A 12,819-nucleotide genomic window follows, 5' to 3' on the forward strand; every position below is an offset into this window, starting at 1 on the left:
ACTCTTTGATTAGAGTTTTGTATTTGTTTGGGTTAGTTTCATTTCTTGTTGTTAAAGGTGGTGTGTTGAATAATTTTAGCGTAAAAATCAAAACCACTTTAAATATAATAATAACTTTTGGTATAATAATAAGTGGTTTAATAATATTAAACCACTTTAATAATCATCATAATAAGAATAATATTTTAAAAAATAAATAATATTTTTATTTATTGCTAGAATGTTTACAGATATATGTACAATAGTTATCTTGAGTATAATTTTACATAATGTTTCTACATTGGATTTCAATTAATAATTTTAATAACACTCATTGCCTCTGTATTATACATTTACAATACATGTTCTAATATTAACAGTAATGATTAGACATATATTTTTTTTAGTGAATAACAAATATAATAATAATAATAATAATTTGGGAGGCATTTCTGATTTCTTCCTCGAAGCTTTGCAGAGCTTATCTGAGGAAGATTATAGATGATAGACGGCGGTGGTTTCATTGTTATGTTTCTGTACTGGTCGCAAGCCGGGTGTTGATATTACAGTTTAACTTTTTTTTTGTAAGTAGGGTTAGATTTGGATATGGGATTTGGATGTTTGTTTGTGTCCTTGTAGTGGTGTTTTTTGAGAGGGATTTGTCATAGGTTTTGTGTGTGTGCATGTGTGTGTGGGCGTGTGTGTGAGGGAGAAAGAGAGAGAGAGAAAGAGAGAGAGAGAGAGAGAGAGAGAGAGAGAGAGAGAGAGAGAGAGAGAGAGAAACTGGGATTTCTCTAATTTTCATTCTCGCTATAATATTTATATAGCGACTGTTTCAACTCTCTGTAGGTCCCAAGGTATCTGTCGTCGAACAGCAATTTGTTTATCATGTCAGGTACGTAGAACGTTCGGTGGCTTTGCCGTGGTGATTGTTGTACTTATATGTTATGTAGTTTGTTGACTGTGGGCTGCTTATTTATGTTGTCCTGGTTAATCTATAGGTTGGGCAGTAGTAATGTTTTAACACGACTGTGTAGTGACATAAGTGTTTCACCTTAAATATTTTGTGTTCTGTACGTGCTGCCTGCATAACTGTGGGTTGTTCTCAGAATATCAGTCTTACCATTTTATCTTGCAACCATTGTAACCTATTAAGTCTGCAGTCTGTGCAGAATGCGTATGATGTGAATGCATATCTTAAAATGTTTTCACATAATGCTTTATAGATTAGTATTTTTATGTGTGTCAGGGCAATATCTTTTAATCAGTATAGTTTGCTTGCTATTATACTAAGCTTGGTATGTAGGTAGTTTGTATGGCTATTTTATGTATGGCTATTTGTATGGAAGGATGAGGTTGTTGTGTTTCCGACTATCTCTTCTCGTGTATACGAATGTATGGATGGGGTTATGTTATGTGCTGATAAGAGGTCTAGGTATTGTTCTGTGTTGTTATTTATGTTCCTAATGTTTATATTCATGTCTCCTATGATTATCAATACGAACCAGGAACGCCTTCGTTCGTGGTTGAGAGCCATTTGTTTAGTTCATCTAGAAAATTTGCGGTGCTTAAGTTGGGTGGTCTGTATATTGCGTTTAATACCAAGGAGTTTTCTTGTTTGCTGTTTTTAATTTCGATGCATACGTTTTCCTCAAATTCCAATTTATAGTTAAATTCTCTTACTTCTAGTTTATGTTTTGTAAATATTATTATACCATCTCCTCGTTTAGTTTGTCTGTAGTGTTTGTGTTGTTGGAAGCGTGGCATTTGGTAGATGGTTGCGTCTTCGTTTGTCGTAGATACTTCAGTCAGTATTAAAATGTCTATGTCGTCTATATCTTCCTTCAGAGAAGCTTGCAGGGTCATCCCGTATTTTTGAATGCTTCTGATGTTGTCGTGGAGAATAGACAGTTCTGTTTTGGGGATAGTCACTTGTTTCTATTCTGTTATTGATTTCAGAATGTGGCAATTATCATGTTCCGGGGTGATTATATTTGCTTGACGGTCTTCATTCATGTAGGTTGGTGTACTGTTCCCTTCTTTACGAGTCGACAATATTCTTTTTAATGTGGCAGCCTGTTGAGGTCTTCTACGGATTTTATTTGGATTGGTTTTGCGTCTCGTGTCTTTTTTAGGAATATTTTGCTGTCTCTTATCCATATAAACTGGTAATGTTTTTCTGTTTTTACTTTTCTTGTTTTTAGGAATAATTTCTGATAATAAGGCGTTAGGTATTCGGACAAGTATATTGGAGTATTATCGTGGTCTCCTTTCAGATCCTTGACTACAGGTTTTTTAATCCTGCTAGCTTTTATAAGTGTAGTTTTGGTTGAGCTATTGGTGAGTCGCACCACGAAGGGAGGAGGACGGGAATTATTTTCTCTTTTCCTTTTTGGTGGTAACCAATGTGCTGAATGGATATCTTTTGATTAAATAGAAGCGCCAATTTTTTGGCGTAGTTGTATTACGGTGTCTTTTGGTGTTCCGTAGCTATTTACGGGAGACCATTTATCAGGAGATCATTTTTAAACTGCTGTTGGTTTAAGAGTTCGTACTGTTGCTTTAAAGAGTTTAGTTCTTGTGGTAGTTCTGTTGTCTATTTTATTAGATTATGTTGTCTTTCCATTAGCACTTTAACGCAGTTTTTAATTTCTCTGATGGTCTGTAGTACATCTTATACCGAGTTATTATTAAATTTAATAAATTTCTCATATTGATCAAATTTTTCGGTAATCTTTTTGATATGTTCATCAAATAGTTCTCCAACAAAATCGATTAAAAAGTCTTTTAGTTTTTTAAATCTATTTTCAAGTAACGCATTCAAATTTGGCTCATCTGGGTTTCCGTTGTTGTTTTCTTTGTTTTTCTTTCCTCTGCTGTTGATTGCTGCGTTATTTGTTTACCGCCTGCCTTTGTTTACAGCGTTGTCTGTTTCCTAGGTGGAATTGAAGGAAATTTTTAGTACATATTATACGTGTTCAAACGTTACATTCCATCATAGTAGGATAAAAAAGATGTCGGTAATTAACGCAATATGATTAGATTAAATGCTGACGCATCATAAGAGAGAGCGATAGCTCTCAAGTGCGCTCCAAAACACAACAAGAAGCAGATTTCAATTTTAGTGCCATTTTTCCTCACCAAGAGGAAAGAAGGGGAAGAAGGAAATAGAGAAGAGAGAAAGCGAGACTTCTGCTCGAACTCTCCTAATTGATTGTAATGGAACTTCAGGTTCATTTATTTCGCAATAACAATTCATTCCTAGACATTTTTGTAATTGTGTTCACTCAAACAGAAAAAAGATCAACGCATTACAGAAAAAAAGAATTTATTAACTCAGAAAAGACTAGAAAATACTTTTTCATTGAAAGAAGAAGAGAAACACATGAATTCATTCCAAGCTGATGTGATGGAGGTCTGTCCTGCATACCATTCGAGACTTCTGAAAGACAAAATAAAATAAAATAAAAAGTAATAATTTTCATTTAGAAAAACATCAGAAGTGGAGCGTGTTAGATGATTTAACATATGCACATTAAAATCTCTGATGTAAACAAATATGGGGCTGCGATCAAAGAAATTCTAATGTGATCACAGAGGTGGATGGAAAGTGGGCACGTGACAATACAAACGTTTATGAGAAAAGTTAAGTTTAAACTTACTGTTAACACGCACAAATTTCTACATTCGGTTTATTATGATTATTTTTGAGTTTATGTTTTCTTGACTCTCTTTTCTCAATCTTCTAAAAGAACGCGATTACGTGGACTTTTCAAGTTCAGGTAAGTTCGTCTTTCTCATCCCTTTGGAATCACATATGTTTCAGTCATAACAGGAAGCAACCCAACGTCGAAAGAATGCGCCCGATAAATTGCTTTTTTTTTTTTAGTTTTATGGTACAAACAAACACCAATATGAAATATTATTGCTGCTGGTAGTATGTTGCAGTTAATGATCATCTAAAATTTTAAGAGGAAGGAAAACCTTGTTAATACCAATATTGTTAAGATCCTTAACACCAAATCTTTAGATTGCTAATAACTGCGAAGATTTCTGCATGTGCTTGTGATAAAGTAAAACATGGTAGTTCCACTAAAATGTTTTCCCTCCTTTTTTAAGGAGGAAGAAGACTTGGATCCCAAATTTTTGTTGGAACTAGATCTGCACATTTTGTAGAAACACCGAGAGTGAAATTTAGGTCTCTTGCCAGAATATTTTGAATCCTTAAGTTGATCTGTTTTGTGAAAAAACTACCGTACGCTTAAGAAAGGTACGGAGAAGATAGATAATTTATCGATGAAAGACACAAGGTCTATGACCTATCATTAATAATGATGATGATGATCGATGTAACCACCTTGCGCTAATTTCATCTAGTCAGCTTCAGGAGGTATCACATACAAGTATTTCATTCCTACGTTTTAAATGAAAACTGAAAAAGTTTCTTTGGTCTTAGATTTAACTGCAAATACTAAATGTTACCAGTCTCTAAATGTACGGTCTCCATGATAGGCTTATAATTACCACTAAAAATATATTGTGTTTAAGAGTGATTAATTTATACTGAAAATGCAAACTGCAGTAAAAAACAGAGGTAGATATTTACCTAGGCAACAAGAGGTGCACCACATTTCTGAAAAACAAAAATCATTGATATAACCGAGTGGGTTATTCGGAAAAATATATGTAATATAAAAACTCAGTTCTTTCAGAAAAACAGCTCTAATTATTCACTGCTTGATATTTAATATTATGATTTGTGCCTCTCCTAGAACTCTTACCTCAAAAGCCTCACGAATGTTTCCCAAAAGCACTTCTTCTGCGAGATTGCTTTTATTTCAGAAACATCTATGCGCATTCAGTAGCGTCTGAAATGGAAGAGATTTCAAAGGGAGTGAAGGGAGGGAAGCTATAAATCACTGAGACCAGTTGTCTCGGTGATTTATAGCTTGCGGGATGTGAATGAATTTACGGGATGAATTTACATCCCGTAAATTCATTTACACTAGATGCAATCACTAGAGAGAAAAAAAAACTAGCTCTTACCCCTTTCTTGACTTCGAACAACTTTAACTTCCATGGATGTCCCTGTGTTCTCTCTCCGCCTTTCATTTAACGAAAAATTTCATCAGACAATATCCTGTAACAGTCATTCAAAATTTTTTAGACATCTATCATATCACCCTTCTTTCTCCAGAATCTGCAATCCACGTGTTCGAAATTTCTCCTCATAATCGAAATCTCATAATCCTTGTATAATATTTGTAACTCTTCTTGTACTCTTTCCACAGCTTATTTATCACCCTGGAACCCCGGTGGCTAAATCTGCGCACAGTAACCCAGGTGTGATCTTATGAAAGCCTTATATAGAGGTAAAACGATTTCTTTATGCGTAAATGCCAAGGTTCGCTTCAATATCTCAATTATCCTCTGTGTTGTATTTGCAAGTTTTGTTATGTGAACTTTGAACTCGAAATTCGTATCCGCTATTACGCCAAGATCCCTATCTTCATCAGTTTATTGTAGCGTAACCCACCTAATATAATATGCCGCTGGAAACCTCATCACGCCAAGTGCATAACGTTACCCTTAACTAACATTAAACTAATAGCCATTTTCGTTTGTTGCCCAAATTTCCAGTCTATTCAAATCATTTTGGAAGTGCTTGATAGAAGCAGCATCCTTGATTGCCTTGCCTATCTTCACATCATCAGGAAACAATTGCAGATCTCCTCTTAGGCCCTTCCTTATAATTATTATGTAGGCTGAACAACAATGGCCGAAGGAACTAAACCCTGAAGTATACCATTGGTCACATTAAATCTGGTAGATTCAAACCTATCATATACAACTTTCTGGTATCTGTTTGTCAGCCATCCACCCATCCACGTCAAGAATTTATATTCCAATCCCATATTCTCCAATTTATGCAACAGCCTTTCGTGTGGTATCCTATCAAATGCCTTAGAAGAATCCAACATTATCACAATGTATCCATTCCCTTTATCCAACTCGGCCGTAACATTGTTAAAAAATATAAGCAAATTGCTAAAACATGATCTTCGTTCAGTAAACTCATGCTGTTCCTTGCAGAGTATAGATTGTTTTTCTACCCATTTGTGTATTCTTATTGACTTCTCTAAAATCTTAACCACTCCAGAAATCCTGATCGGTCGGTAGTTAGACACATCTGTTTTTGCACCACCCTTGTAGAATGGAACTATCATCCATTCTTTCCATTCTTGTGGTATCATACCTGTGCTAACACTCAAGTTATACAAACTTGTGAAAGGCGTAGCCAATTTGCCGAACATTCCTTTAACACAGGTGTTGATATTCCATCTGCCCCTATTGCCAAATTCTTATCCAGGTTATGCCACAGTTGATCAACTTCATTCTCATGCATGTCTATCTTTTCATGCAATGTAGCAGTAGCACAGTGAACCATGTTACATACACCTGGATGATATAGCTTAGTAAAGTGAACAATCAATATTTGAACAATCTCATTAGCGACGTACGCTAGAATATCATCCGTATTCTGTAAAGTTATTCTTCGCATTCATTCTTTATTTCTTTTGATTGTAGCTTAACGATAAAATTCTTTTGGATTGCCTTTATCTTGCGTAGCCAATTTCGTTCCGCAAACCTATTAAGCTTTCAGCACAATACTCCTTAATTTTCTGGCCTGCACTGTATATATTTCATAACTCCTCTCACTGTTATTCTCACGATATTCTTTACACGGCATCAACTTCTTTTTGTAGATCTCATGACTGGAAGTGAAATGATGCATATTATTTCATTCCCAACCTATTTATTCTTCGAACACTTAGGATACTTTCAGATACCCGCTTCATTTAAGCACTTTTTCATAGATTTCATGCATTGCTGACACTGTTCCCATTCACGAACTGCTTACATGGGACCAAAGATAGTATTCTCCTAAGTTGATATATATATATATATATATAGTAGTTCTCACCGCCTTTACTATTTGTTTGTTTTGTCTTCATTTTGTTTGTTTTCTTTCCTACACTTGAAGATGTCTTATGGAGGTAAGAGAAATCGTTGTGAAAAAAAAAAAGGGAAGATTTATTTGTCGGAATGAGAGATAAAAATCTCTCATTCCGACAATAAAATGTACTGCAAGCAGTTGTGAAATCTAGATAATAGCTAATATATTGACGGAAGGTGTTTTGGTGCTGAATACGTTTGTTGCGAAACGCGATTATATTCTGACATATTTTGTCCCAAAACCAAATCATTCCAAAAAAAAACATTTCGGTCTTCCTTCCGCTTGGTGAAGTGGATAAAAAGCCATGTTTGGTTTCAGATTAGGACTCGTTTAGGACAAATTCGGGACATCAATACAATAATATAAGATTGCGTCTTTCGATCTTTGGTTTGTCTTCAGTTTTCGAGGCGAGAGTTTCATAAAATGAATGCGCTTGTCACCTATCAAAACAGGAAAGGGTTCTAGGAGTTTTAGACATGACTTACTTAAAAATATTTATATGCACCCTCGCTGAAATGCCAGAAATAATTATGAACTGTGTACGAAACTAAAGAGACGTTACTTACGACATCACCAATATGTTCCATTACGCAGGTGAGAAGTTGAAAGCTACCAGGAGTTGCTAAGAAAAAAAAATAAGCAGAGTAAAATAAAATATATAAAAATAACCACATCACATATCTTAATGGAAAACCAATTTCCAAGTTAAACTAAAATGCTTTTCGAAAAATAAGAACAAGACCAATCAAAGCAGTTCACAAACTTTGGGTTTTATTTTAGTATTTGAAATGTGGATAATGGTGGTGTTGAATGCAAATAGCTCTGCATCTAATCTACAGAAACGAGCGAAATACATCTGAAATAGTTCCCTTTAACTCAGCATTTTTCAAGTGAGAATTCAGAAACAATTTTGGAAGCCGATTTTAGCGACCTCTAGACTTGCACTAACTACAAAAAACTAAAAATTATTTCCTTACTGTATTGAAAAGTGTGAGTCTCCGTAGCTCACTTGGTGTAGGAAAAAAAGGTGGGAAAGACCTGGGTTCGATTCCCGTGTGTGACGTGACAGACCTTTATCTGGTCTCTTTCAACGAAAGGTGAGTTAGCCGGTCTTGTACGGAGTAGAGAGTTTTTTCCTTCGGAAACTCACGTTTTTCTTTCCCCAGAACAGACATCTACTGACATAAGACACCTCGGAACGCATAGGACTAACCACCTTATCCTCGAATTACGGTTGCGCTTGAGAAGTGCAAGGATAGTTGGAAGGTCGTGAGCGCTTAAATCCCTGTTAGGACTACTGATGATGATGATGATGATGTATTGAAAATTGTAAAAGGTTTTTGATAGGCCTTCTCAACAGTTCAGAAGGGATGAACTCACGGCAGTTTTATTCTAACGCCTTGACAAAGGCGATGTCGCTTAATGCTTGGACAGAGGCGAATAATGCAGCAAGAGGAAAAACGAGAACCAACTTTGTTGTCATCATCATCGTCGTAAGTAACTCTTTACAGACACCTGCGCAAGAGATTAGCTGGCGAGTTTGGTAAATCTGCAAATAAAAAAATGATGCAATGAGTATTGAGAAATTGGGGGTACAGCAGAAGAAAATCAATAGTTTGGCCTCATCAATATTTAACAGTTAAACCTGAAAGACTGAGTCACACTCCAAATAATACAGAACTCATCTCTGAAGCTCCTCAGTGAATCCTGTTTAAAGCAGAGCAAGCGTCTGGATATATATTGAGTAAAAAGACAAGAAGTTTAACGTTAGGACTATATTCATCAGAATAAACACGAGTCTTACTTGACACTATAATTATTTATGGTAGCGAGAAATCTCACCATTCACTCTGTCCATCTGTTGAACCCCCCACTGCATTCTAAACGAAGATGACGTATTTCTAAAACCTTAGAAATGGATTCTAACTTCTAAAACATCTTGGATTTCTTTTAGAATGTACATTGATACAATCGCCGAAATTCAAGCATCATTAAACACAGTATGTAATTTAGAAGTGGACTACCTCCACCTAAGGATGATGAAGGCGTGACAAAAATAAATAAATAAATAAATAAATAAATAAAAACTGGAAACAGTTCAGAATTATCAGTTTGAATTTAAATGATACTAGTTGAAAATTACCAGTGAAGTTCATGAGAACATTTCAAGATTTTTTTGAATCTAATTCGAAAACGCAGACTCCAGAAGGCTTCAATTTGGAAAGCTTAGTAATATCTAAAGACTCATTGAGTATCAGTCATCATTTATTTCGTTGGACTCGAGGTTGTACCCGCCATTGTGTACTGGCACTCCTGGAAGTATGTTCCAAAGATACCATGAGAGTGGATTGGTTGGAAAAAATTGCAACCAACTCACTCTCATGGCGATTGCTACGGTCTCATTTCTATTAAGACAAATCTTCGCCGATGGGCCGTTCACATGTTGACTTAAGACTGAGTCGTTCGTCAGTTGATCCAAAGACTGACCGAAGTTTTCAAAATTATATGAATAAATGAATGATCTTTAGGATTTTTAAATGATTTTAAAACACATGTAATCATTGTAGTTGTTCAAACATTTATTCCCCCTTTTTAAAGTTTTTAAATGCTTTAAAAAGGGGAATAAATATTCCACTTATGCGCAATGTTGAGCTATAATGGGCTCGCGGAGGAACGCCCGAGCCCTTTGTTAAATTTTTCTCAAATTTGAGAAAAACAAAAACAATCAAAAAAAATAATTTTTTGAAATATATTAAGCGACAAACTCATACAGTAGCCTAACAAAGTGATTTTATTAAATAAAATATTATAGTTATTGTTACTACCATTTTCTAATCTAATCCTGTGGCCTCCTCTTTAAGAGGGTTGCAGCTGATGAACAGTCCGCTTCCATGCCCCTCTATTTCTTGCTTCTGAAAGATTCTCGCCCATCCAATCTTTGATGTTGTCTTTCCATTGAAGTCAGGATCTTCCTCTTCCTCTCTTTCCCTCCACCATCCCCTGCAATACTATTCTGAGAAGCTCCCCAGAAGAACCCCTCATGAAATGTCCTGCAAACGCTTTTTTTCTTCTTTGGATACTAGCCATATAGTCTCTTTTCATTTTGAATCTTCTAAGAACCTCTTTATTGCTCACTCTTTCAGTCCAGCCGATACTATCCACTTTTCTCAAGCACCACATTTCAAATGCATTTAATCGGTCACTCATCTCCTTGTTGATCGTCCAGGACTCACATCCATACGTCCTCACGCTCCAGATCATTGTCTTGAGGATTCTTACTTTCAGCTGTTTGTTCAGATTTCTGTTTCCTAATAGGTGGTATATTTGGAAAGATGCTGCTTTTTCTTTTTTAATTCTGTGCTTAATTTCATAATTAGATCTACTGACTTCTGTTATCCAACTCCCAAGGTATTCAAAACTTTTTACATTTTCTATTCTTTGTCCGTTCAAAGTGATTTCCATCCCATCATTTCCTTTCCTTGAAATCTTCATCACTTTTGCCTTCTGAATGTTTATTTTCATGTTATATCTCTCATTTCCAACCCTGTTCAGTCAAAGTTCTTTGCAAGACTTCCTCTGTTTCGCTCATAAGTCCAATGTCTTCTACACAGCTTATATTATTTATCAGATGTCCGTTTATCTTTATTCGAGCCTTCAGATCTTCCAAGGCCTTCCTCATCATCCATTCACTATAGACATTAAAAAGGAGTGGGGACATCCCACGCCCTTGCCTCATGCCCTTTCTTATGGGGATCTATTCAGTGTCCTCTCCTACAAATCTGACCTTGGCTTCTTGAGTTTTGTATATTCTGAACAAAATTATCATCTTTTTAGGTATTTCAATTTTATGCAAATATCAAATAAAACAGAGAAATTAACGTTATCGAAAGCTTTTTCATAGTCCCCAAAGCATAGATATAAATCTTTATTGCACTCGACCGTTCTTTTCCCCAATATCTGTAGTGTTGTGATAGCTTCCCTGGTTCCCCTGAAAACAAACTGTGCATCATTTAATTTCCTCTCTATCATCTGTTCCATTCTATACATTACGTTAATTAGGACTTTTTCAACGTGGCTAATCAAGCTGATAGTTCTGTGCTTGTTGCAATCCATTGTTCCTGTAGTCTTGGGAATAGGAATAAAAATAAATCTTATAAAGTCTTTAGGTATTCTATCCTCCTCCAGACTTCTATTAAAGATGATGGATAGAAGTTTTATTCCTTATCCTTTCCCAGTGCCCTCAGTAACTCTCCTTGAATATCATCCACTCCTGGAACTTTCCTATCCTTTTTTCTTTTCAGGGCTGCTTCGGTTCCCCATTCCTTAATTTCTGGGGCATCATCATTTTCTATCTGATCACATTCCAGATTATCGTCATATCCATAAAGTTCTGTAACATACTCCTTCCATCTTATCATTTTTTAATTTTTTCCCAACAAAATCTTTCCTCTTTCATTCTTTAAAGCACTGTTTTTATCCTCCTCTTTTCCCCTGAAATCAAGTTCAAGCCTTCATAGACCTTTCCCATATCCTTTGCTGTATCACTTTCCTCTATTTCCTTGCAGACCTAATTGAGCCAGTCTTCCTTTGCGTTTTTAGCCAGGATTTCTACTTGTTTATTGATCTCTTTATACATGACTTGGACTTCATCTTTATTCTCATTCTTCCATTTTCTTCTTTCGTCCATTTTTCCCATCACCTCATCAGTAATCCAGGGCTTCCTTCCTCTGCTCTCTGCCTCACACAGAAGACTTTTAGCACATTACTTGATTTTCTCTCTTAGATCAGTCCAGATTACGTCTAGCGGTCTATCAGTATCAATACTGCTGATCTTATTTTCTAGTTGAGCGTGATATTTCTCTCTAATATCTTTTCTTTTTAGTCCATCAATTCTTATTTTTCTAGTTGCATTTTCTTTATTTATGCGTTTTAGTCTGATTTTTATTTTAATTGTGAGCAGGTTATGTCACTATTGCAGTCTGCTCCAGGATAAGTTTTTGCATTTTTTATTACATTTCTATATCATGAGTTAATTAATATATAATCAATCTGATTTCTGATTTCTTCACCTCGCCATCCAGGTGCTCTCCAAGTATACAGTCTTCTCTCGTGTTGTTGAAACCACGCGTTATTCACGAACAATTTGTGTTTTCTGCAAAACTCCACCAGTCTGTCTCTCCTTTCATTTCTTTCTCCCAAGCCCCTAGGCCCACCAGACCATCCTCTCTTCCTTTCCCTATCTTGGCATTCATATCTCCCATTACTATCAGAATATCACTGTTAGTTTTCAAATGTAAACATTCATCTATTTGTTGATAGATCTCTTCAACGTCTTCATCTGTATGATCTGCTGTTGGTAGGTATACTTGAATTTTGAGGATATTTCTAGGTTTGACCTTTGTTTTCAAAGCAAGCACTCTTTCAGATCTCTGCCAATATCCCTCCGCCATATTGGCTACAATTTTATCCAACATTATTCCAACACCCGTTTGATGTTCTTCTCCTCCTGAGTAAATAAATCTAAATCCATCGTCTGTTCTTATATCTCCTTTCCCTTTCCATCTAACCTCTGAGAGTCCAAGAACTGATATCTTCATTCTTCATTGGCCATCTTTCCTGCTTGATACGTTGAATTAACATTCCAGGTGCCCATATTTGTATTTTCTTTGAGGTCCATTTTCTTATGTTGTGTCCTTACATTAACTCCAAAAATTCCGGAGGCTTTGATCCTGCAGCATCATTTGAGGTCTTATCCTCCTGGGTCTCCAACAGAGATCTACAAACCCCCTCCATGATAGCATACTGCACAAGATCAAATCCAG

At 35.8% G+C, this 12,819-nt stretch overlaps 1 protein-coding gene across 1 annotated transcript; it reads right to left on the bottom strand.

Moving 5' to 3' along the window:
- Window positions 1–12,129: 12,129 nt before the first annotated feature.
- LOC150107886 (protein CFDP2-like) lies at window positions 12,130–12,594 on the bottom strand. The gene has a single exon (XM_090415372.1). It carries the CDS (start codon window positions 12,592–12,594, stop codon window positions 12,130–12,132), a length of 465 nt encoding a protein of 154 aa, XP_090271498.1.
- Window positions 12,595–12,819: the final 225 nt, after the last annotated feature.

This window comes from Typopeltis vanoorti, chromosome 3, assembly GCF_054136105.1.
Source record: "Typopeltis vanoorti isolate ZY-2024b chromosome 3, IOZ_Tvanoo_1.0, whole genome shotgun sequence".
Lineage (NCBI taxonomy): Eukaryota > Metazoa > Arthropoda > Arachnida > Uropygi > Thelyphonidae > Typopeltis > Typopeltis vanoorti.